The sequence below is a fragment of the Podarcis liolepis genome (genome assembly GCF_965112155.1).
Source record: "Podarcis liolepis genome assembly, chromosome: 17".
Lineage (NCBI taxonomy): Eukaryota > Metazoa > Chordata > Lepidosauria > Squamata > Lacertidae > Podarcis > Podarcis liolepis.
In genome coordinates, this window is record NC_139571.1 from 729,996 (window position 1) to 755,014 (window position 25,019).

At 45.7% G+C, this 25,019-nt stretch overlaps 2 protein-coding genes across 3 annotated transcripts; one reads left to right on the forward strand and one right to left on the reverse strand.

The window, feature by feature from the left end:
• Positions 1-1,087: 1,087 nt before the first annotated feature.
• On the reverse strand, positions 1,088-16,083 carry IMP4 (IMP U3 small nucleolar ribonucleoprotein 4). Its single transcript, XM_083482624.1, is given in 10 exon segments — positions 1,088-2,373; positions 4,283-4,356; positions 5,009-5,103; positions 6,479-6,633; positions 7,434-7,566; positions 13,358-13,467; positions 14,469-14,552; positions 14,983-15,091; positions 15,896-15,922; positions 15,924-16,083. Coding segments are annotated over 10 exon segments (969 nt in total). The 5' UTR covers positions 15,993-16,083; the 3' UTR covers positions 1,088-2,260.
• Positions 16,084-16,477: 394 nt separating this feature from the next.
• VMA22 (vacuolar ATPase assembly factor VMA22) lies at positions 16,478-22,374 on the forward strand. 2 transcript variants are annotated; one of them, XM_083482673.1, is made up of 6 exons: positions 17,190-17,474; positions 18,056-18,184; positions 18,433-18,536; positions 19,321-19,427; positions 21,325-21,486; positions 22,098-22,374. In XM_083482673.1, exons 2-6 carry the CDS (start codon positions 18,056-18,058, stop codon positions 22,220-22,222), a joined length of 627 nt encoding a protein of 208 aa, XP_083338799.1. In that variant the 5' UTR covers positions 17,190-17,474; the 3' UTR covers positions 22,223-22,374. The 2 variants fall into 2 exon arrangements, with proteins under 2 accessions (XP_083338800.1, XP_083338799.1); XM_083482674.1 differs by lacking the exons at positions 18,056-18,184; positions 18,433-18,536 and adding an exon at positions 16,478-16,586 and having other exon boundaries at positions 17,426-17,474.
• The last annotated feature ends 2,645 nt before the right edge of the window (positions 22,375-25,019 follow it).

The window sequence follows — 25,019 nt, forward strand, 5'->3', positions numbered from 1 at the left end:
AAAATCAAGGCCTGGCACCAGCACTTCAAATTAGTTCATTGGGTTAGGGAACCCCCCCCCCCCACCGCTGGGTGTTCCAATTGCAAGTATTACTTCTCACATGCAGAATACTTTTGTCAAAAGATTGCACTCATGAGGCTGAGGAGAATGAGGAAGGAAGATGGAGCTCCTCCCTTGCACCAGTTATTGTCCTTGTTTTGGGTTTTTTTCTTTTTAGTCTGAATGTTCAAATGCTCTTTCTAAATCTCTTGCTGGAGAACTAGAAGCTTCCTGGATGTCAGACTTTCCTGGAAAGTAAACACACAAGAGCTCTGATCTACCCAGGCTTTGGGATGCTCACATCCATGCCACTTTGGAGTCCATGTAGGCAGTGCTAGATGCCCTATGGCAGGTATTGTTGGTATTAAAGGGTTAAGAAGCTCTAATCAGGACGCTCTAATCACTGAGCAGCTGGAGGTCATTAGGCTTCCAGGAATGTGAGTTTGTATAAACAGTCAACTCACTCGTGTGTTTGCCCCCTTTTTTCCCCCTTCCCTTTTCTTTTGGGGCGTGTTTGCTGAAATGTGTGATTCTTCACCAGGGGTTTTTTTTTGTGTAAATAAACCTTTTATTTGAGTTCCAAACCGCTTGCTCCAAGATTCCTTTATTGAAAAGATGCTGACTCTCCAGCCCTTCTTGAGCCGCTGTGCGAAATGCTCTGCTGTAATGGGACATTGTGGCATCGGAAGCGCACTGGACATATGATTAGCATTAAACTAATTAAAGTTTAATGGGACAGGTATGTCCAACAGGTTGATCGCGATCTACTGGTAGATCCCTGTGAGGTTTTGGTAGATTGCAGCCGATCTCTGGCTCCCTTCCCTTAGTGTCGCTAAAACTGACTCCTGCCTCGCCCTCCATTGTTGTTTGATCTCTGGAAGGGAAGACGGAGCTTTCTCTGTGCTGCTGTTTTCATCCATAGTGATCTTCTTGTGAGTGAGTTTACCCCTTTGTCCCTTGCCTTTACCCCCCCAAAAACCGGAAGCCCCCCAAAAGCTATTTTTGAACCCCCAAAATGGGGCTTTCCTTCCAAAAAAGAGCTCAACAGTAGATTACTGCCAGTTTTTAATTCTGAAAGTAGATCGCAGTCTCTTGAGAGTTGGCCACCCCTGCCCTATGATTTAACTGCCCTAGAGGAAAGCACCAGGAAGAGAAGATGGACGTATAAAAATCTGTAAATACCAGTGGTGGGGAGTGGTTGCTGCCCCCATCCCTTAGAACTCCATCACATTGGCTGATACAGCCACCAGAAGGGAAGCATTTCACATCACCTAGGGGTGCATTCTATGCCAATTTCCCTCCCTTCTGCTACTCTGTAAAACTCCTCCCATAATCCCCAATTTCCAGCAATCAGCCTGCCTACTCTGGGATCCTCTCCAAGAAAAACATTTTCTGTGAAACAGAGAGATGAGAAATACATCTCACAAAACTAGAGCAAAACAAAGGGGCAGGCAAGAATTTGGGGCCCCACTGAAATCTATTCTACTAGCCATTTTCCCATTTCCAGGAAATATAGCTGCACCAAGTTGACTTACTCTGTGGAACAGAGAAAGAAAAGTAATTCCATTTGTTCTATCAGGCCAGAAATCATGAGAGTTGTAGTCCAGCAACATCTGGGAGGCACCAGGTTTGACAAGGCCATGTTTTCTATCCTGCCTGCTCCTTAACAGCAACTAGGAGCGATTCCATCTTCACTCATTCTAGGACTGCTTGAATGGGTGTCAAAGTGGGCCTTCTCTTGGCGACCACTGCTGCCCTAGTCATCCATTCCCCTGATGCTATTTTTGGAAGGAAGGAAGGAAGGAATGACAGGGCTCACTGTAATATGTAGCCCAGTATGTGTGCGCCAAACCCACAACTGAAGAGGGATGCAGAGCAGGAGAGAGCAGGCTTCCAAGATGCCCCCCCCCGGTACAAAACAAAAACAAAAACCCCCAGGTAGAATGCTCTGTGCCTGGAGAGGGAATCTGTCATGGAGATTCCTGCATGGCAGGGAGTTGGACTAGATGACCCTTGGGTCCCTTCCATGAAATCTATGAATGCTTGGCATAGTTGGGGGTTTTTTGTGTCCTTTGTCTGCATGGGCCAAGGAGATTTTCAGTGGCAGAAAGCACAGGTTTATGGGGTGAATTTGAAGACTCCAGTTCACAAAGGCCCCAGGCTCCAGGCAGTGGACAGCCTCCTTGAGGAGGAGGAAGAGAGAGGCAGTGTGGAGTCCATGCTACTCCACGCTGAGGAATTTCCGCTTCTTAGCTGTGCGAGTGTATGGGTGCCAGCGCCACTCCACATCTGCTGTGCTCTCCTGCTCCAAGGTTCCCAGTTTGATCATATATACTGGAATAAGAGAAGAGCAGCTTTAGAGTCTCATCCAGCTCCACCTGAAGCAGACATGCAGCACCCACCAACCCCTAACTCTGCACAGTTCTGCCTGTTAGTCCAGACACCCACCCAACTAAAGCCTTCTAAACTTTTGGCAGAAAACATTTGGACACAGACAACAAGGAAGAAGAAATGTGGACTAGCAAATACCACGGTCGTATCTTGCAAGTGCTTTCTCCATGTGCTTGAAGCATTTCACACACCTTTATCTCAAACACAATAATGGCTTTGCTGGAGCAGACAGGAGGCTCCCCTAGGCCAGTGGTCCACTTCACCAACCACCACCAGCCAGGCGCCTCTGCAAGATCTCAAACAAGGCCTGAAGGAGATGGCCATCACTGTGTGGTACCTGGAGGCATATTGCTTCTGTAAATTGAGGAGAACCTCTGGTGGGGGGAAAACTGTGGCCCTCCAGGGGTGTTTGGACTACAACTTCCATCATCCCTGAACACTGGTCCTGCTGGCTGGGAGTCCAACCTTTGTTCACTATGAAAAGCTACTGTGACTGAATAAATGGGTAAAAATGCTTCAAGTGCGTCATAGTAGTCTAAACAACAGCAGTTCCACTGCTGTGACATTGAGCTCTTTTAAAGTGGCACTCATGGCTGACCTAAATTCAAAGGCAATCAGGCTTGTATGTATTGCAACCAAATATCTGGAAAAGAAATTCCTCTAGAGCAGGGATGGCCAACTCCTGAGAGACTGAGATCTACTTTCAGAATTAAAATCTGGCAATGATCTACCCCTGCTTTTTGGGGGTTCAGGTCAAAGTTTTTGAGCTTTTTTAGGGAGGGGGAAAGCCCCACTTTTATACAAATACTTTCTTACAAGGTCAGTTCTGTTTTTGGGGGGAAGGTTAAGGCAAGGGTCGAAGGGAAGAAGTCACTCACAATAATATCGCTTTGAATGAAAACAGCCACTTCCCCTCTACTGGTCAGACAACAGTGGAGGGGGGCGGGGAGGGCAGGAGTCAATTTTGCTGAGGAAAAGGAGCCAGAGATCGACCCGCAATCTACAAAAACCTTGCGTGATTGACCTGTTGGAAATCCCTGCTCTAGAACATACAAAAGTAAATGTTTTAATCGTTTTTATGTAATTGCGTTATGTGGTGTGTGTTTTTTAATATTTACGATTTGGCACACTCTTAGAAGCGAATTAAGGCTGAACAGCAGCCTGCCACTTTAATTTACTAATCAGGTTTGGCATTCAAATGTTGCAGGAGAAAGAAAAAAGAGGCAAGGAAGCAACACCCCAAATTCTTGTGAAACAGGCTCCAGTCAGAGCCAAACTCAGGCTCAAATATATCACTTTGTAAGTAAAAAGGGATGGAATCACATCAAATGCTCTTCTATGCTTAAAAAGAATCAGCAACCATTATGTGCATGGCAAGGTACCCCAATGGGAGGAAGCACAGCCTTTCCCTGACATGCTGAAGCTTTATGCAGAAGGACTCTTGTATAAAACAGACTTATCTGATGGTGCCATCCTCCAATTGCACAAGGAAGCAGTTCAGCTCCTGGAGGGCTATACTACGGATATTTCTGAAGGTATAATTCAGCCCTAAGTGACACATTCCTGCCATTCAACAGTTGGAGATTTCAACAGCCAGAGATTTTTACACCCACCCACTTACCTAGAGGAATGGTGGCAGTTCAGGGGCACATTCCAGCCAGGCAAAAGTGCCTGAGGTAAGTGCAGAGCAGGGCTGGGAAGTGGCTGTGGCTCGAGGAGCGCCTGCTGTGGAGGCCTGGAGGGCCACATTCACCCCTGGGCCTGGAGTCCCCCCCCCCTCTGCTCTGTTTGCCCTCTATTCCATTTGTGGATTTGCACCATGCCCTTCCAGTGTTCTAGGCAGCTGACTTACGTTTCATCTCAAACCTTGGCCCAACCTCTGTAAGCTCTACGTTCCGGTGGTCAGTCTTCTTGTAGATGTGGTGCCTGCCACAAAAAAGCAAGTTTTGTTAAGAAGCTAGTGCTGGAACAATCCCCAACAAGCCCATACTCACTGACTACCTCCCTTTTTGCTGCTGCCCTCTCAGTGCCAGCCCGAGTTTGGCGCAGAGCAGAAGAGTGACAGGTCCCACAGCGCAAGGAGACCTGGCTGAAATCAGATGCACCATCTTTCTAGGCAAATGGGCAGCCTTTCGTTTCCCATATATGCTGCAGCGAGCAAATACTGTAGCAATGCTTCTCCGAACACATGGAGGACTATGGAAGGAACTTGTTGAATTAGCACACTTGTGCCTTGCTCTACTTTGTGCTTTTTAGAATCTTTTATGGTCCTTTTGTCATATCTCAAACTGACTCTGCTGGGTTGCAGCTTGTTGTGTTTAATTCCGCCCCCCCCCCCAATAAAACAAAAACTCTTTGCCACATCAGCGGAGAAGAGGTTGGAGGCCAACATTCTTGGGGGGACCAGCACTTTGAACTGCAGCCTCTCCCCCCCTTGCAATTCACCCCCCACTTCAAAGAGAGCAAGTGTCTCTTCACCGCTCACTCCACACTTTTGCAACCTATCAATGGGACCAAGAAGAGAAAAGAGAACACTGGCAGCCAGCCCTAGCAGAAACACAAGACAAGTTCCCCCTACCGGAAGGAGATGTAGTCTTCTTGGTTGGCAAAGGTGATGACCCGTTTGCTATCATCTTTGGGCACTGGAAACAGGTACTTGAGAATGCTGGTGAGCTGAGGAGGGAGAAGTGAAGAGAATGTGGGAAGACTTGTAAGCTGGTAGAAAATGGGACAGATCCACACCATACTTTTAAAGCATATCCAGCACACCCTTCAAGCACATGCTGGCCCCCCAAGAATCCTGTGAACTGTTGTTTGTTAAGGGTGCTGTGAACTGTAACTCTGTGAGGACGACACTACAGTCCATGGGGAAAGCCATGTGCTTGAAAGGTGTGTTGAATGTGTTTTAACCGCCCACAGAACATGTTTGATGAATCCCAGAAGCAAGATCTTCCACCACTGGGGAAGCTCTGGCCTGCAGGCCCATGAGACTGTTTGCCCCAAACCCATCCACCAGAACCCTAGCATACGATAAAGTGTTGGCTGGGTCAGCTACACAGATGATTGACAAGTGGGCGACCCAGCTGCCCTGTCCAGGCTGGGGTGAGAGACCAGGATTCAGCAGGCCCCCACCCCTGGCTTACCCCTCCCCCAGTTTAGATTATAGGAGTTGGAGTGCAACAGCATTTGGAGAGGCTAGAGGGTCACCGTCCCTCCACACCCTCATAGACCCTTAGGTTGTAACCCTAAACCTGCCAGTAAACTCAGCTGGACTTCCAAGTACAAAATATAGAAGTTCTTTTACCACTCAACAAAAATAACAAGCCCCGACCTTCACTTCATATGGAAGATGCTCCAATCTCTCAATCGTTCCAGTTGCTCTTTCTGTACTCTCCCACCCAACCCCTGTACTACAGGATCTTCATTTGAGCTGGGGGGGCCAGAACTGCAGAGTGGAACATCTTGCACAGAATGCAATATGCCAAGGTTTGCCCTATGTGCACAAGACTCCATGGGCCAGAGCAAGACTTGGGCCCATGTTCTCCACCACATCCCTCTCCTTTTCTCCCTTTCTCCTAAACTTGGCTTCTTGTTGTGTATGAAACCAGAGAGTGCCATTCATTACTGTTTTGAGGGTTTTATTCTTTTAAAATCAAGCAGTGTATAAATGTTATGAAATAACTAACTAACTAAGGTTAGTTTAACAAGCCAACTTCAGAAACCATGGTTTGAAGTTGTCTTGTTGAGAAACTGAGCAGAGGGTTTTTTTTAGAAACCATGATCTCTGGTTAGCATGCAAGGACAAGCAGAAATTAAGGGACGGTGATAGCAAATTCTGCTAAAGTCCTCCTTCCAACTGCACAGAAGCATGCAAGCCTGTTGCGTTTGGACTTGTTCCAGTTCACACAGAGAACTAAACCATGGTGTACATATGAACGGGGCCAGTACCCCAAAGGCAGCCGCGCTAGATTCATAGAAATGCCTTGAGTGCCCACTTTTCAATCACAAATAGTGACTTTGCTCATTTTGACCTCCAAGTGCATCTTACCCGCTGCCCAAGACGGGAAGTGAAGTTGTGAAAGATGAGGTGTGGATGTGCCTCTGACATGGTGCCAATGTCTGGGATGTCATGGCGCATGACCACATTGCAGAGCGTGAAGAAGGCAGTGGGGCCAAACGGCAAGTGGCTGATTATGAGGCCATCTACATGGTGATAAAAAGGTGGATAAGTTAGTCAGGCCCCATCACCAGTGACTGCAAGCTGAGAATAAAATCCCCCGGCAGTAAAAGGCAATGCCTTGCTATCAGTGCTATGGAGCTCAGGCACCAGTTCTACCTCCTGCTTATAGACACAGAAAACTGCCTTATACACAGAGTTCATTTAGCAGGAAACCAGTCAGAGGGCCTTCTCGGTAGTGGTGCCCGCCCTATGGAACGCCCTCCCATCAAAGAAATAAACAGCTATTGGATCTTTAGAAGATATCTGAAGGCAGCCCTGTTTAGGGAAGCTTTTAATATTTGATGAATCATTGTATTTTAATATTCTGCTGGAAGCCGCCTAGAGTGGCTGGGGATGGGCGGCATATAAATAATAATTTATTATTATTAATTATTATTATTATTATTATTATTATTATTATTATTACTACTACTACTACTCTATCCTTTCTACTTTGACTGTCATTAGCTCACCAGATTTTCTGAAAGCAGATTTTCCCATGCAAAACATGTGTTCTACCCACTAAGCAGCAGTTACACGCCTAACTACGGAAGCCACCACCAAAGAGCAGGATCCCAGCAAAACCGCTCCCGGTCACTCATACAAGTGAGCCATTCTACTCACTGCATAGGCAAAGATTAAAAACTGCTCCCACAATCTAACAAAGGTAAATTGACAGTTCACACATAGCAACATTTGCTCTCAACAACATTTGTTTCAACTCTCTAATGTGATGCAATCCACGTCACCTCTGCCCACACCCAGCCCCGGTCAAGCCACTCACCTGGGACCCCTCTGTGCTCATGCACCACCAGCAGGTCGGTGACCCCGTTCGCTTTGCAGGCGCGGACAAGGGCCCCCACTTCATGTCGGCCTCGGTTCATACGCTGGGCCCCAGGGAAAACCAGCTTGACTTCCTAAACAGGAAATGGGTGGAAGGAGATGGGAGAGTGATCAGGAGGCATAACCTGCAAGAGTCAGATGTAGGGTCACCTAGTGGTTAAGGACAGGTTGGCACCAGAATGCCTAAAACGCACATCCGCTAACCAGGAAAGCCTTCATGCAACACAGAGGATGAGAGCAGGAGGTGCACTCTGCACATACTCCAGAGGCATTCAGTTACAGACTTCCGGGGTGGCGCCATCGGTAATGGCGGACTCCCTCTGATCCGGAGGGACTGGCTCTACAGGAATCGGGTCTGTTCCGCTACGGTGAAGCGGGGACCCTTGAAAAAATCACAGGCGGGTGAAGCCTGTGACTGTGGGACTCGGCGGGCACCTTTTGCACCCCCCCAATCTGCAAAGGAGCCCAATCACGGGCTCCAGAGTGAAGCGGGGAAGCGGCGCGGTGCTGAGAGTCAACTGCTTCTTCCGTGGACGTTACAGGAGCCAGAATCTAGTACTAAAAGAGTTTTAGAACTGATTCAAGAATTTGGTCAGGTTGCAGGGTTTAAATTGAATAAATAAAAAACCAAGATTTTAGAGAAAAAATTAACACCAATTGAGAGAGAGAGGTTTCAGAATGAGACAGGTTTAACAGTGGTTAAGAAAGTTAAATACCTGGGGATTAACATGACAGCAAAAAATGGGAATTTATTTAAAGACAACTATGAAAAATGCTGGGTTGAAGTGAAAAAAGATTTGGAAATTTGGTCAAATTTGAAGCTTTCACTGCTAGGACGTATTGCTGCGATAAAAATGAATGTATTGCCTAGAATGTTGTTTTTGTTTCAAACATTGCAAATTGTGGACAAAATGGACTGTTTCAAGAAGTGGCAGAGAGATATTTCTAGATTTGTCTGGCAGGGCAAGAAGCCCAGAATAAAATTTAAAATACTAACAGATGCAAAGGAAAGAGGTGGATTTGCCCTGCCAGACTTGAAACTTTACTATGAATCAGCAGCCTTTTGCTGGTTGAAAGAATGGCTGCTTCTTGAAAACACAGACATTTTGGATTTAGAAGGCTTTAATAATGTATTTGGATGGCATGCATATTTATTTATTTAAATATACCTTCTTGAAGAAACCAGAGGCCTTTCTCCTGGGCATAGTCGGCCAATCGGTGTTAAAGAAGGACAGAACTTTCTTTATGTATGCTACAACAGCAGCAAGAATACTTATTGCAAAGTATTGGAAGACACAAGAACTACCCACCCTGGAAGGATGGCAAATGAAGGTGATGGACTACATGGAATTGGCTGAAATGACTGGCAGAATCCGAGACCAGGGAGAAGAGTCGGTGGAAGAAGATTGGATAAAATATTGGAGAAAATAAAGGAAAGTGAAAAGAAGTTGAGAGCAAAACCAAAGTCGCAAGAGATCTTGAGAGAAATAAAGCTATATCAAGTACAATACATGAAAATGATGAATCAGGAGATAGAATGGAAAATTAAACAAATGAGACAAAAGACATTTGAGTCGGCTAATAAATGTGGGAAATTGTTGGCCTGGCAAATGAAAAAAAGACAAAAACTAAATACTATTATAAATTTAGAAGTGGAAGGAAAGAACATACAGAACCCAGTCGAGATTGTTGGAAGAGAAATACCGGAAAAAGATAAAACCTTATTTCAATATTCAACAGCAGCGGCCAGAATGTTAATCGCTCAAAATTGGAAAAGTACAAATCTACCAACGGTGAGGGACTGGCAACTGAAATTATATGATTTTATAGAATTGGCAAGAATGACGCAAAGAATTAGAAATCAAAAAAATACAAAGTTAAATGAAGACTGGAATAAGTTCATGGCTTACATTGAGGGTAATTTTAGTAACTTACCAACTATAGCAGGTCTGATATAAAACTTCCGATGTTATAAACTAAAAACCAATACCAGCAGTAAATTGAAACTACTAAAAGTAGAAATCCGAAAGGAAGTGGATGTATGTTAAATGTTATATGTTTTACTTTTTTGCACCTTTCTTTTTCTTTTTCACTTTTCTTCTTCTTCCTTTTTAGTGCCTTTTTTTGTTAATTCACCCAACCATGGTGTGAATTCGAACTTTTTTCTTTTATTGAATAGGCTGTATTTTTTTTCTTTTGTATGTGTACGATGAAGGAAACATAATAAAAAGAATTAAAAAAAAAAAAAGAACCCAGTCGAGATTAGAAATTGTTTCCAGAGGTACTTTAAACAACTATATACACAAGGGCCACAGAAAGAAATTGACCTAGACCGATTTTTGAAAATAAATGGATTACAAAAAATCTCTCAAGAAAATAAATTAATGCTGAACTATAAAATAACTGAACAGGAGGTAGAAGGTGCCATTCAGAATATGCAATTAGGTAAATCTCCAGGACCGGATGGACTGACTTCTAGATATTACAGATCCTTAAGAGAATGGTTAGTACAACCTTTAAAGGAAGTCTGTAATGAAATAATGGACGGGAAAAGGGCACCAGAGTCGTGGAAGGAAGCGTATATCACACTTATACCGAAAACAGAGACTGAAAAGACGCAGCTTAAGAACTACCGCTCCATATCACTGCTTAATGTGGATTATAAAATTTTTGCAGACATTTTGGCTAAAAGACTAAAAAAAGTGTTAGTGGAAGAGATTCATAAAGATCAAGCAGGCTTTCTCCCGGGTAGACACTTGTCTGACAATATGAGAAACATAATCAATATTTTAGAAAAATTACAAGTGAATATTAATACCAAGGCAGTTTTGATATTTGTGGACGCGGAGAAAGCTTTTGACAATATTTCTTGGAGTTTTATGAAGAAGAATTTACAGGGGATGGGGGTAGGTCAAGGCTTTGGAAATGGTATAAGTGCAATTTATTCAGAACAAAAGGCTAAATTAATTGTGAATAACGTGGTGACGGAGGAATTTAAGATAGAAAAAGGGACACGACAAGGTTGCCCAATCTCCCCATTGCTTTTTATATCGGTCCTGGGGGTCCTGTTGAATATGATTAGAAGGAACCAATTGGTTAAAGGTATACAAGTCGGAGCTAAACAGTACAAATTGAGAGCATTTGCAGATGACTTAGTATTGACGTTACAGGAGCCAGAATCTAGTACCAAAAGAGTTTTGGAACTGATTCAAGAATTTGGTTAGGTTGCAGGATTTAAACTAAATAAGTTAAAAACAAAGGTCTTAGAGAAAAATTTAACAGAGATTGAGAGAGAGAGAGGTTTCAGAATGAGACAGGTTTAACAGTGGTTAAGAAAGTGAAATACCTGGGGATTAATATGACAGCTAAAAATGGGAATTTATTTAAAGACAATTATGAAAAATGCTGGACTGAAGTGAAAAAAGATCTAGAAATCTGGTCAAATTTGAAGCTCTCACTGCTAGGCCGTATTGCTGCGATAAAAATGAATGTATTGCCTAGAATGTTATTTCTGTTTCAAACATTGCAGATTTTGGATAAAATGGATTGCTTCAAGAAGTGGCAGAGAGATATTTCTAGATTTGTCTGGCAGGGCAAGAAGCCTAGAATAAAATTTAAAATACTAACGGATGCAAAAGAAAGAGGTGGATTTGCCCTGCCAGACCTTAAACTTTATTATGAATCAGCAGCTTTTTGCTGGCTGAAAGAATGGCTGCTTCTTGAAAACACAGACATTTTGGATTTAGAAGGCTTTAATAATGTATTTGGATGGCATGCATATTTATGGTATGATAAGGTCAAAGCACATAAAGCATTTAAAAATCATATTGTCAGGAAAGCATTGTTTAATGTCTGGATAAGATACAAGGACCTACTTGAAAATAAAACCCCAAGGTGGTTGTCACCGATGGAAGCGAAAGCGCAGAAAAAGCTCAATATGGAGGCCAAATGGCCGAAATATTGGGAAATTTTGGAACAAGAGGGAGACAGATTGAAATTGCAGAGTTTTGAAAAACTAAAAAATAAAGTGCGAGATTGGCTTCATTATTATCAGATAATGGAGGCATATAATTTGGACAAGAAAAATGGCTTCCAGGTGGAAAAATTAAAATTGGAAACAGAACTGTTAGAACCCAAAACCAAGATTCTGTCAAAGATGTATAACTTGCTGTTGAAATGGAATACTCAGGATGAAACGGTGAAATCTGCTATGATTAAATGGGCACAAGATGTTGGGCATAACATAATGATGGCTGACTGGGAACAGTTATGGACCACAGGTATGAAGTTTATGGCATGTAATGCCTTAAGAGAGAATATTATGAAAATGATATACAGGTGGTACATGACACCAGTCAAACTTGCAAAAATCTATCATTTGCCCGATAATAAATGTTGGAAATGTAAAGAAACTGAAGGCACATTCTTTCAACTTTGGTGGACGTGCCCAAGGATTAAGGCTCTCTGGGAGATGATCTATAATGAAATGAAAAAGGTATTTAAATATACCTTTCTGAAGAAACCAGAGGCCTTTCTCCTGGGTATGGTTGGCCAATTGGTGCCAAAGAAGGATAGAACTTTCTTTATGTATGCTACAACAGCAGCAAGAATACTTATTGCAAAGTACTGGAAGACACAAGATCTACCCACCCGGGAAGAATGGCAGATGAAGGTGATGGACTACATGGAACTGGCGGAAATGACTGGCAGAATCCGAGACCAGGGAGAAGAGTCGGTGGAAGAAGATTGGAAGAAATTTAAAGACTATTTACAGAAATACTGCAAAATTAATGAATGTTAGAATGATGTCAGAATGAAGTTAAGTGGTTTTAGCAGCAATGTTACAAAGGAGTATGTAAAAATGGTTTGTTAACAGGTGAGAATCCAAAGTTACAATATATTAAGTTAAAGGATTAGGATAAAAACAAAGAGGGAAAGGATTTGCTGAATTAACTAATTGAACTGGAATACAAAAAAGGGAGGTGTGAGGAGGTCAGGGAAACAAGTAAATGAAAGACAAGACATGGAAAGATTGATTTGTTTTTAAGTGTTCTAATTTTTTTGTATTTTTCCTTTCCCCCCCTTCTTTCTTTTCTTTCTCTTATTTTTGTAACCTTTTTTGAAACTTTAATAAATATCATTTAAAAAAACAACAACAGTTACTACTTCTCCACAGTCCCAAGACAGGGCCCTGGCTCACACTCAAGCCTTTTGGTGGGTCTCCAACATAACCTTCCTAACTAGGCCCAGCCAAGACCTGCTAGCTAGACCTGGAAGAGATATATCATGGACTGATCCCAGAACCTCTTATCACCAAAACAGGAAACACCGGGGGCCTTGCTCCAGACCTCCTCACTGCATGAGGTACTGCAGGCTGCTACTAAGAGCAGGGACTTTTCATCTATGTTACCTATCTTTGTAGAATGTACTTCCAAGCAAGATCTCTCACTATTATTTTAGGCGCTTGGTTAAAAGGAGGATGCTGAAAGCGGCTTTCAGCCAAGTAAAATTTACTATTATAGTTGTTGTTATTTGTTATGCTATGCTCTTTGGCTGCTGTCTGAATTGCTTTTGGGGGGGAGGGAAGTTTAACTATGTTGCATTTACACTGTTCCATCACTGCTACTGTTATTTTTATATGTTGTATGATGTCATGTTCCTAGAAGTTGCCTTGAGCATTCCCTTTCATTTTTTAAAGTTTTATGGATTTAAGCTTTTAAAACAATGAATGCATAACACTAAGCTGAGGAAGATGATTGATCTTCCCTCCTTCCCTATAGTGGGCACATAGCTTTTCCACCCCTCTTCCCCCACATGCACATATACCTCTTCCTAAAAGAGAAGGAACAAGTGCTGCTTGCTTACTTTGGCAAACATCTTGAGGCGGGAGCTGGGGTCACGGGAGGTAGTGACCATGATGCGAGGATCCTCCACACCTGCCCAGCGGTACTCGTCGTCCATGTGGCTTTTCACACCTACCACGGCAAGGCAAATTACAAAGGCAGGTGACAAATCCACAGACACTCTTTGAACTCTTAACAAACAAGCACACCCCCTGCAGCTGCACTCATCTGGAAAACAAACTTGGGTTGCAGAAAAGAAGAACTTTTTTAAAAAAGAAAACAAGTGGTTCAGTGGTTCATCCATGCTCAGGAATGATTTGAAAATTTCTAAGGGTCTTGGCAGAGCACTTAGTGATTTTTCTGCCGGCTGTAGCAATTGCAATCTGCTGTGTTAGATGCTATAGGATTTTTCTAGCTGCTTCATTTACTTCTTATATACTGTATATTATTGTATACAAATATGAAATCCATAGAATTCAAAAAAATCACTATGAATACTTCTGTCTTCAACCACAAAACCACAGGCCAGTTTGGGAATGCCTCTACCAGAGTTCAAGGTTGCCTGGAAACCACAAACTAAATGATTGGAAAAGGATAGGCTACGTGGTTCATCAGCAGAGAGAGGAAAACACATCATACACCTAGGGAACGTCCTCCTCATCCTCTTCATGTTCTGAGGCTGAACCCTACCATTTATAATTCACTTCTGGAGCAGCATTCCAATTCAAATCCAGATCTACAGGGCTCCGACAAGTGATGCAGAGGTAAGTTGCGCTAATGTGACAAATACAACACTTTCAAATGTGCCACATTTCAACTGGAAATTAGTTGATTGATCCAATTAAGTGGGCCTGATGGGCTTTGTAGTCCAAATCCTCCGGAAGGCTCCAGGTTAAGAAAGGCTGATTTATAAGATGCCATTAGTGAGAAGTAATGCAATAGGGAATGCAATAGCTAATTCCACCACTGTCCTCTTTCTGGTTGTTGTCTTCTTCCTTCCAATTCCCTTTCTGCCATTTTGTTCTCTGTTCACTAAGGGTAAAGGCTACAGCCTGAGGATGCTTCCCTCAAAGCCAGTAAAATGATATATTAGTTTTACCATTCTTACCATTTTGCTCATATCAGCTACTCACCTTCTCCACCCCCATCATCAAATTCGAGAGCCTTCTGGAGCCCCAGAGCCTCCCTCCGCAATTCCGTGGGGATGAGGCAGTTCTCTGGAAGGGAAGAGGTCAGAGGAGTTACGAAAAGCAGACTCAGCTGCAGGGCTCTTGACCACCATTACTGACTTCGGGGATACATTATAGGGAAATGCAAGACATACATTTTTCAACAGGCCTTTGAAGCCAAGTTATTACTTTATGTCACCCCTTTCCTCCAAAGAACTTGAAGCAATGTAACAGTGTTCTCCCGCTGCCTGTCCATTTTATACTTCACAACAGCCCTGTGAGGCAAGTTAGGCTGGAAAATGGCGGCTGGCCCACTGTCACCCAGCGAGTCACCGTGGATCTCCCCAGTCCTAAGAGTTTACAAAGGCCAACTGCTCCTGCATCTACAAGACACTGTACACATGCAGGTTTCCACAAAAGGCACCCTTCTCAGCATACACACATCAGTTTTGAGCAGATGCAAGTTAGTTGTTCATACCATCTAGTGCTTTTTTAATTTTTTCCTTCTTCTCCTGGATCGCCCGAAGCTTTTCCTCCTGGGCTTTGCGGTAAAGATATTCTCGCCGCTGGCGGGCTTCCCGGCGCAACTAAAAGAATACAAAGGTATGAATGGAACCACAGAGAACATGCTCTCTCCACCACTTTCCAGTTTAACAAATCTTCAGGACAAGGACGGATGATCACTTCCTAAATACCTGCTAATCCTCAAGTGAGGATGTGTCCAAACATTTGTTCCCATTCCAGCAGAAACTATGGCCACATGCACACCATACATTTAAAGTGCTATGCTATGCCTTTAAGCAGCCACACCTTCCTCCAAAGAATGATGGGAGCTGTCATTTGTTAATGGTGCTGTGAGTTGTTTGGAAACCCGTTTCCCGCCCAGAATGGTTTAATCACAGGGAACTCTGGAAATGGTAGTAGTTGGAGTGGAACAGGGGCCTCTAAACAACTCTCAGCACCCTTTACAAACTACAGCTCCCATAATTCTCGGGGGGAAGCTATGTTTAAAGCGGCATTATAGCCCTTAGGCTATAATTCCCTAACAGCCGATGCCATATTGTAAAGTGTCAGGACATAGGACACTGTTCTACTGCAAACCTAAACACATTTACTGTACTACAGAGCGTATACGTCACTGAACCTTGTTCCGAGTAAACATACATAAGACTGCATGGATAGGGTCACATAGCTCATTTATTCAAAATGGGTTTAATCACGCCTAAGCACCCACTGGATTGTGGCCATTGAGTTCTGAATCATAGAAAGTCAGCCTTGGAAAGGCCCCTGGAGAACATCTAGTTCAAGCCGATATTCAATGCAAAAACCTACAGCACCCCTAATAGGCAGCAGCAGCAGTCTGGATTCCTAACGGATAGCTATCTGGACACCTGCAAATGAAAGAAAACCAACGCCCCCCATAAGGCAGTCAGACTGTTCCACTCTCAAAGAGCTCTTCGCATTCGCAAGCTTCTCCTTGCTAGTCATGGTGGGTCTGAAACTGAGAAGAGGAGTCGAGGCAGCAACTGGTTACAATGTGCTCCTCTGCCACGATGCCCTACGGTGCCAACCATGACGAGTGATTCCTAGGAGAGCGGGCCTGGCCATCCAACGCCTTCAGGATCCCTCTTTGAGCTGCAGCTGCTGGGACCGCTTCCCCGGCAGCGCCACGGGAAGCCCCTCGGCCGGCCCGGCAGGGCCCCCTTCGCCCGACAGCACCAGCAGCGCTTTCCCCAGCGCCCCCCGAAAAGCCTCCGCCGCCGCCGCCGGCTCCTCACCATGCTGCTTCCCCACCACGCCGGACTCCACCTCGCGCCGGAAGATCTCGCCCCTTCCTGCCTTGCCGCCCCTTCCCATTGGCCAGCGCGAGCCTGCTGGAGCGGAAGAGGACGCAAGCGGAAAACCCCAAGGCCGTTTGCCCACAGGAAAGATGGCGGAGCAAAAGAAGCTAAATGAAGGATGACTAGAAGGGTGTGCCAGAAACAAGGATGGCGGCCAAACTGCTCGCGCAATGGCGTAGCAAAGCAAAGGGCTTGATACCCTTAGGATTCTCGATTAGACTTCCGGTTCCCGAATGCAATGGTCAGCAAGGGTGATGGAAAGACAACCGAATTAATGTTTAAAATCCTGGTTTCCTTCCTCCTTAATTTTCCATATTCACCAACAGCCCCATTCCCCAGGATAATTAACTACGAACCCCAAAATTAGACATTCCCCTTGGTGCTTAAAACAACCCCGAATTCTGTTCCAACAGCCGATGAGAGAGGGAAATAACTTTTTTGAAAAAAGGTGCAGAGGGATGTCAACCGACAGAGGGCGCTATTTTTGTCAAGGCACAAAGCGAGAGGGAGTTTCGAACTCGGCCTTATTTCTACTTTTGCATTTCCATCCTCACGCACTTCCTAAGGGGGTCCCAACGGAAACCAGAAGTGGAGCTTTTTTTCTTGGAGCTGTCGGCTTCTGCCTCTTTGAGAAGGAGGCGGGCTTTGCTGCCTCGGAAAGCGGCCTCCGCGGCCGCCCTTGCCCAAGATGGCTGCCCGCGGGAACGCGGCCTCAAAAGAAGATGGCCGCTACGGAGGCCGAGAGATCGGAGCGAGGAATTGCTGTACAGTAGCTCGATGGTGGCCGAGGAGGAGGAGCCTCGCTTCGGGTCACGTGAGCAGGAAGCGCCGAGGGGTCGGGAAGCCTCGTCCTCCGGGCGCCGCGCCGCGCCAGGCAGGCACCTCGAAGCTCGCCCCGAGCGCCTTGGCTTTTGCTCCAGAGCGTTCCCTGCAAAAACCTGCCCTTTAAAGCGGAATCAGAACAAAGCTCTGGAGAAAGGGGGAGCTTTAAAGGGGGGGAGGGGGTGTGGTCATAATAATAATAATAATAATAATAATAATAATAATAATTTATTATTTGTACCCCGCCCATCTGACTAGGTTGCCCCAACCACCTTGGGTGGCTTCCAGCATATATAAAAACGCAAAGGTAAGTGTGGATAAGGCCCCTACTGCCCATCATGTTACCGTTTCAGTTTTTGATTGCCGTTTCTGTAATTGGCCTAACAAGGAATGAAGGAATGCACCTTTTGCCGAATTCAGCTCATGCTCAGCACGCAGATGAGATTAGGGGGAAATCCCACAGGATGAAATGGGATTTACTTCTGAGTGAACCTGCCTAGGATTAAGTTGGACCACACTTGGTGCAGAAGGTACTTGGGTTGCTCCAAAGGCAGAAATGGGGAACCTGTGACCCTCCTGGTGGTGGCTCCCGCCAGAGATTGCGGGAGTTGTAGTCCATCCACACCTGGGGCGGCTACTGCTTTTCTTTTGCCTTGGGTAAAGTATTTTCGCTCTACGTTTTCTGCAGAGGACATGACAAACAGTAGAACTAGCAAGCAGAGTGCTGCTACTTTTATAGTGCTATCCTCTTACATAATTCTTTACAGAACAACATAGAACAAAGACAAGAGCTTGCAATCTAGTCTTAGACAGACAGCAATGGAGGGGGCAAAAGAGGTGAGCCGAGTGTGAGCAGATGCAGTTGCAGTTACAGGGGTTTCATTTCAGATGGCTCCAGCACAGAATGCAGGACCAGCTGAAGTATGTGAGGAGTTGGACCAGATCATCCTCCACCTTTTTGATACTCTGGAGATGCTCCAGACCAAGAGGAAAGCTTTTAACAACTTGATAGAGCAGGTGAGACTTGGGTTTGGGGGAGTAGCATAAAGGTGAAGGGCACTTCTACCACCCCGGGTCCCCTTCCTCCTTTTCTCCCTCCCCCCCCCCACACTCCATGGTTGCTGCTCTGTAGCCCTTTGCCCATTGCCTCTTGTGGGGATCTGGCCAAGAACAAAATTTTCTCAGAAGGTGCCCACTTAGGAAGATTCTTTCTAAAGAGAGAAGCCTCATCTCTTAACATTTTGTGGCGGTTATTTCTTCCCCAGGGTTGGTTCTCGCTCTCCAAGTCCCGCTATGCCATGGGTAACAAATCTGTCTCTCCCCTTCAGTATGGACATCAGATGACTCCAATGGTTCAGGTGAAAACTAGGTGAGAGCAGGAAATATCAGCATTTGGAGGGTGGAATCCCATGGAGCAAATGAGAGCCTATGAAATAACAGGAGAGGGGAGGCAGAACAGCCAGTATTCTTTCCTGTTGGTTTTGGTGACTTCCAGCTTTATTTCTCTCCTTGACAGATTTTAGCTCTAGATGGGTATCTGTGCTGCTTGTATTGCATAGAGGAGCTGACCAGAGCTGTTGGCCAACAACATCTGAAGGGCCACAAATTCCCTATTCCTGACTTAAATTGCAATTCCACTATTTACTTTTTGCAATAACATTTCGGCAGTACTTTCTTTGGGTGGAATCCAATGTGACACTAAGACGAATTTTTGGTCAATGCAAGGATTTCTGAAGTGAAGCAGGATATAACTTTTATGAAATAAATAACATTTCTGCTTGCACATTTAAAAAAAGTGCTCTAAATCTTCTCTAAATCTGCTTTAGGGGCTCGAGCAACCCCTAGAAATCCTTGTGCTGACAGGATTCATTCGTGGAATCCCCCCCCCCCCCGTTTCCCTTATTGCCTAACTACTCATTTACACAGGGAGCACCAAATGCCGATACTGCCATTGCTTAGGGGAGTCTACCCCAATCTGGTGCCCTCCGGATGGTGCTGGACTCCAACTGCTATAATCCCAGGCCGTGGAGGATGTTGGCTGGGGCTGATGGGAACTGTTAGCCAAATATCTGGAGGGTACCAGGTTGGTGGAGGCTCTTCTGAGGTCTAGATAGATTCAATCTTACATTTTGCTGTTTCTCTGCTCTGTCTAGAAAGAAAGACAATGGTCAGATGGGGTTTCATGTGGTGTCAGAGGATGTGAAGGCTGCCAAACCAACAGCTACAGATGCTGTGGAGGAAATTGGCCCTAGTGAGCAAGGTGAGGGTGCAAACCACAAGGCTGGTCGGGATGGTATATGTTTGGGACTACAGTAAACTGAGGCCTGGCCATCTGTGTTTTTAGGAGTTGCAGCTATAGTGAGGTGTAACAATTTCTCCCTGCCAACTGGCTATTCATGCCAATATTAATGAGATCTTGGGGTGGGGAGAGGAATTGGCGAATAGGCATAAAAGAAGGATCACAGATGGGTAGGTTAAAGTAAGATCATTGGGGCCTAGAAGCATTGCAAGTGGATTGTTCCATAAGTGATTTTGAAGTATAATGTTCCTGCTTGTGTATATGAAGCTAATCATATCTTTTTAAAAAATACCTTAGGATGGCTTTGCCTTCAAAACGACATACAAATACTTTATTTAAATAAACAAAACACAAAGGAGTCCTTTTTATTTCTGTTGGAAATAGTAATGAAAGTCACAAAGATTTAACAGACTCAGAAAACATATGTGCTGGTCAATGATCTCCAGCGGGCTAGGGACAAAGGTGAAAGCTGCTGGATCTCTCAGCGGCCTTTGATACCATCGATCATGACATCCTTCTGGACTGTATAGAGGAGCTGGGGGCACTGTTATACAGTGGTTCCGCTCCTTTCTCCTGGGCCATGTCCAGAAAGTGGTGTTGGGGGATGAGTGTTCAGACCCCTGGGCTCTCACTTGTGGGGTGCCTCAGGGTTCCGTCCTCTCCCCCATGCTTTTCAACATCTACATGCAGCTGCTGGGAGAGATCATCAGGGGGTTTGGGCTGGGTGTCCATCAATATGCGGATGATACCCAGCTCTACCTCTCTTTCAAATCAGAACCAGTGAAGGTCCTGTGTGAGTGTCTGGAGGCAGTTGGAGGATGGATGGCAGCTCATAGGTTGAAGTTGAATCCTGACAAGGCAGAAGTACTGTTTCTGGGGGACGGGGTGGGCGGGTGTGGAGGATTCCCTGGTCCTGAATGGGGTAACTTTGCCCCTGAAGGACCAGGTGCGTCAAATGTGAGTCATTTTGGACTCACAGCTGTCCATGGAGGCGCAGGTCAATTCTGTGTCCAGGGCAGCTGTCTACCAGCTCCATCTAGTACTCAGGCTGAGACCCTACCTGCCCGCGCACTGTCTTGCCAGAGTAGTGCATGCTCTGGTTATCTCCTCCTTGGACTACTGCAATGCAGTCTATGTGGGGCTACCTTTGAAAGTGACCCGGAAACTGCAACTAATCCAGAATGTGGTAGCCAGACTGGTGACTGGGAGCGGCCGCCAAGACCATATAACACCGGTCCAGAAAGACCTACATTGGCTCCCAGTATGTTTCCAAGCACAATTCGAAGTGTTGGTGCTGACGTTTAAAGCCCTAAACGACCTTGGCCCAGTAGACCTGAAGAAGCGTCTCCACCCCCATCGTTCAGCCCGGACACTGAAGTCCATCTCCGAGAGCCATCTGGTGGTTCCCTCACTGCGAGAAGTGAAGTTACAGGGAACCAGGTAGAGGGCCTTCTCGGTAGTGGCGCCCGCCCTGTGGAACACCCTCCCATTAAATGTCAAAGAAATTAACTATCGGACCTTTAGAAGACATCTGAAGGCAGCCCTGTTTAGGGAAGCTTTTAATATTTGATGAATCATTATATTTTAATATTCTGCTGGAAGCCACCCAGAGTGGCTGGGGAAACCCAGCCAAATGGGCAGAGTATAAATATTATTATTATTATTATTACTACTACTATTACTACTACTTGCCATAATGTCAGAATTACAGAAGAGGAGAGAGAGAAATCCTAGTTCCCAACAATAGGCCAGTGGCAGGGAACTGACTGGGGTGGGTGTGACCAAAGACTTAGAATGTTGTGTGTTTTTCTCATCGCTAAGTTCCTGACTAGTAAAGGTGTTGCTTTAATGTTTCCAGTTCTACGATGGCGAAAAGGTCCAGGGAAAGCACAGGCTCCAACCCAGCCCCCAAAGGCCTTCCACAAGGCTGCCGAGGGACCAGGGCATCAAAATCCCCTGACATGGTTTGGAATCCTTGTGCCCCAAAGCCTCCGGCAAGCCCAAAGGACTTTCCAAGAAGGTGAGTGAAGTGGCTGCTCCTACACTCCACATAACCTGTTCTTCCTTCCCCTTCTCATTGTACCCCAAAGAGCAATGAAGACTCTTCTGAGAGCACAGCCCTCGTTTCTTTTTCTGTCAAAAGGCATTGGGGCTGTGCAGATGGGTAAATCTGAAAGTTGTCATTGATCCTGACACACTGTGGGAGCAAGCAGGGATGTTGCTCTGCCCCTGATGAAAGTCTTATGTGCCCAGCACTGAAAGCTAGCTCAGCTGAATACCACAAGTGGCAGCAAGGACTGTGCTGTTACTTATACCCCTTTGAGTGATCCTGGGATGCTGGGTTTGGTCCCTCCAGAGACACACGTTTCCCAAAATCTCCTTTTCTGTTGCCTGAAGTCCTCTCAGTGAACACATCATACAGCTGCTGTGAGGAACCTTTGGCTCTCCATTGCTGCACTGCAAGTCTCCTCATTCCATTGTCTTTGTTGGCTGGGACTGATGAGACCTGGAGTCCCAACAACCTGTGGGGGACCACAGGCACCGCCCCCTCCTGCCTGCCTTAGGGGGAATGTTCCAGGTTCTCTTCCATGATGCATCATCTCAACTGCCTCTCACCCTCTTCTGTTCTAGGAATTCAACTGGCTGCAGAAATCGCCTCGTTACAGAGTGACATTGAGACCACACAGAGACATTACCATGCATTGCTGGGGGAAAAGCACAAACTTGTAGCAAGGGGAAAGCAACGCTGCCCTTGAACAGCTATGACCATCTCTCCGCTGAGAGCATAGATAGAAGAATGGGGCCTGTATTTATTGGGATGCATCCCAGAAGCCGCTTGCTCCATGTATTTTTTAGCTGTACTTAATAAATAAGGGCTTCAGAAACATCTGGAAATCTTGTTTGTGGAGATCTGTGTCCTGGTTATTTTTGAAATGCTGGTTAGCCTTGTCCAGAGCCTTACTCTCATCCTGCCTTTTCCATAATTCTCAGGACCACATTACAATATGATTGTAGGTTTTTTCCTCTTATTTTTGTATGTTTTCAATCAGTGAGAGGGATGTCTTTGAAACAGATAAAGATCTAGTATTAACTCTTGTCTGCAAATACTGTTTAAAATCCTTTGGGCCACCTCTTCACTAGCTGAGGTCGAACTGAGATGAGGTACATAACATTTGGTAATGCTAGATAAAGGTAAAGGGACCCCTGACCATTAGGTCCAGTCGTGACAGACTCTGGGGTTGTGGCGCTCATCTCGCTTTATTGGCCAAGGGAGCTGGCGTATAGCTTCCGGGTCATGTGGCCAGCATGACTAAGCTGCTTCTGGCGAACCAGAGCAGCGCACGGAAACGCCGTTTACCTTCCTGCCGGAGCGGTACCTATTTATCTACTTGCACTGTGACGTGCTTTTGAACTGCTAGGTTGGCAGGAGCAGGGACCGAGCAACGGGAGCTCACCCCGTCGCGGGAATTCAAACCGCCGACCTTCTGATCGGCAAGTCCTAGGCTCTGTGGTTTAACCCACAGCGCCACCCGCGTCCCAATGCTAGATAGAAAGGGACTATTTTATACTGTTTCTTTTTGGGGGGAGGGGAGTATAATTGTAGCACTGGAAAGAGATTCTGAGAGTCTTCTAGTCCACAAAGCAGGAATCTCAACTGAAGCATCCATGACAGATGACTATCCAACCTCTGCTTTAAAACCTCCCTTGCTACACCACTGAAATTAAGCAGCATAAAAATGTCATGGATTTAAAATAGATTAACTCTCTCTTCTCCTTCCTGCTACCCTAAAAGCTCCTGCAAATTTTCCAGAAAGTGATCCTACTTGGCCTCTGATACATCCTCTTTCTATCATTTTCTCCCTCAACATAAATTTCAAGTTTGTAGAATCAGACTTGTAGAGTTGGAAGGGATCCTGAGGCTCATCTAGACCAACCCCTGCAGTGCAGGAACGTGCAGCATTGTATCCTGAGACCGATGGATCTAGGGATCAGACTTGCACCCTTGGCATTATCAGCACCTGCTCTAACCAGCTGAGCTGTTCACAGTGGCGTAGCGTGGGTTGTCAGCACCCGGGGCAAGGCAAGTAATTTGCGCCCCCTAACCCGTGGATTTGCGCCCTCTAACCCTAACCCCCAGATGTTGCGCCTGGTGCGGCCGGCCCCCCCTGCACCCCCCACGCTACGCCACTGGCTGTTCAGGGCAGCCCTGCCAAGGGGGAGGGGCAGTGCAGACTTACTTTGGAAATGATGTTATAATTATTATGGGAAGTAGACATGTAACTGCATATTAAGGTGAATACAATGAGGCTTATATAAGCTCACAATACAGAAAATGTTTACATTCTTAAGTGTTACATCACACATAGTTTCAGAACTGACAGCTTGAATGTGTGGTGTCCTTTGAAAAGGATTAAGATTGTGGGAGAGCCGCCAACAATTGAAGAGCGAAGGACTAGAAACCAGAGCAGAGAACAGCGGAGGGGCAATTTCACATGAGTTTGTAGCTTTGAAAAGATCACTATCCAGCCAGGATTGAACTGGGGTGACCAAGTGTGTTTACTCTCAGCTTTATGATCTAATTGATTCCTGCCAATATTTTACAGAAGAAGTTAAAGGATAGAGTGAAAAAACAAAGTTTGCAAGGGAGGGACACCGGTTGTGGGTGTGGCAACTGGAGGGAAAGGGAAGCATCGGAAAATCTGGTGCATTATGGGTGTAACAAGTAGAAGCAGATTATGGTTTCTTTGTGGGTTTCTCAGCAGTTTGCAGAAGTGCTTGCAAAAGCAAGTACCATGATATGACTGGCAAAAGGAGGATTTCTCCATTTCTGCTGCATTTCCTTGCTCTCTTTAGGTTCCAAGCCAAAAGCTCCTCCTCTGTCTCACTCCCATATGGTCTAGCGGTTAGGATTCCTGGTTTTCACCCAGGCGGCCCGGGTTCGACTCCCGGTATGGGAATGGCAATCTCTTTTAATGCATGCCAGGATGAAGAATTAAACAGTATCAAAGAAACGGCGCGCCAACAGTTTTATTTCTGATAGTGATCTACGTATCGAGAAACTGGCGCCTGGCTGCCCCTCCTGAGCCGGGAGCGGCTGCCCTCGCAATGGCTTGCAACCTGGAGGGAGTTCTCTCCCCGGGCGCTGCAAGCGCGGCCGAGCCGGCCTTGGGCTTCCAGCAACAGAGCCAGCCAAGGGGAGCAGCGAGGCGGCTGCCAGGCCTCCAAGCCACGGCCCGTCAACCGGGCGGCGCATCTGCCGCAGGCTTCTCAGAGCTTATGGATCGGGCTCGATGCGCGACTGGAAGGCGGGGGGGGGGATTCAAAGGCGCGCTTCCGCAATTGGTCAGTAGGCGCCGCACTTCAGCTCCCTTCGCTCAGGCGCGCGCACCAGAGAGAGGTTTCGGGCGAGAAAAACCCCCATTTCCCCCGCAGTTGCCCGCTGCTGTCTTTGCCCGGGAGCTGAATGTTCGAGCCCCACTCGGGGAATTTAAAAGTCTCAAAGGCATTCCAGCATTTGTTTGCACCACCTTTTAATGCTCCTGAGACTGTTTC

Bases quoted from the DNA above. Each gene is read 5' to 3' on its own strand.
- VMA22 (XM_083482673.1), top strand. From the start codon at position 18,056: ATGGCTCCAGCACAGAATGCAGGACCAGCTGAAGTATGTGAGGAGTTG. The intron at 18,185-18,432 runs GTGAGACTTGGG...TTTCTTCCCCAG, and splicing joins TTAACAACTTGATAGAGCAG to GGTTGGTTCTCGCTCTCCAA. The intron at 18,537-19,320 runs GTGAGAGCAGGA...TGCTCTGTCTAG, and splicing joins ATGGTTCAGGTGAAAACTAG to AAAGAAAGACAATGGTCAGA.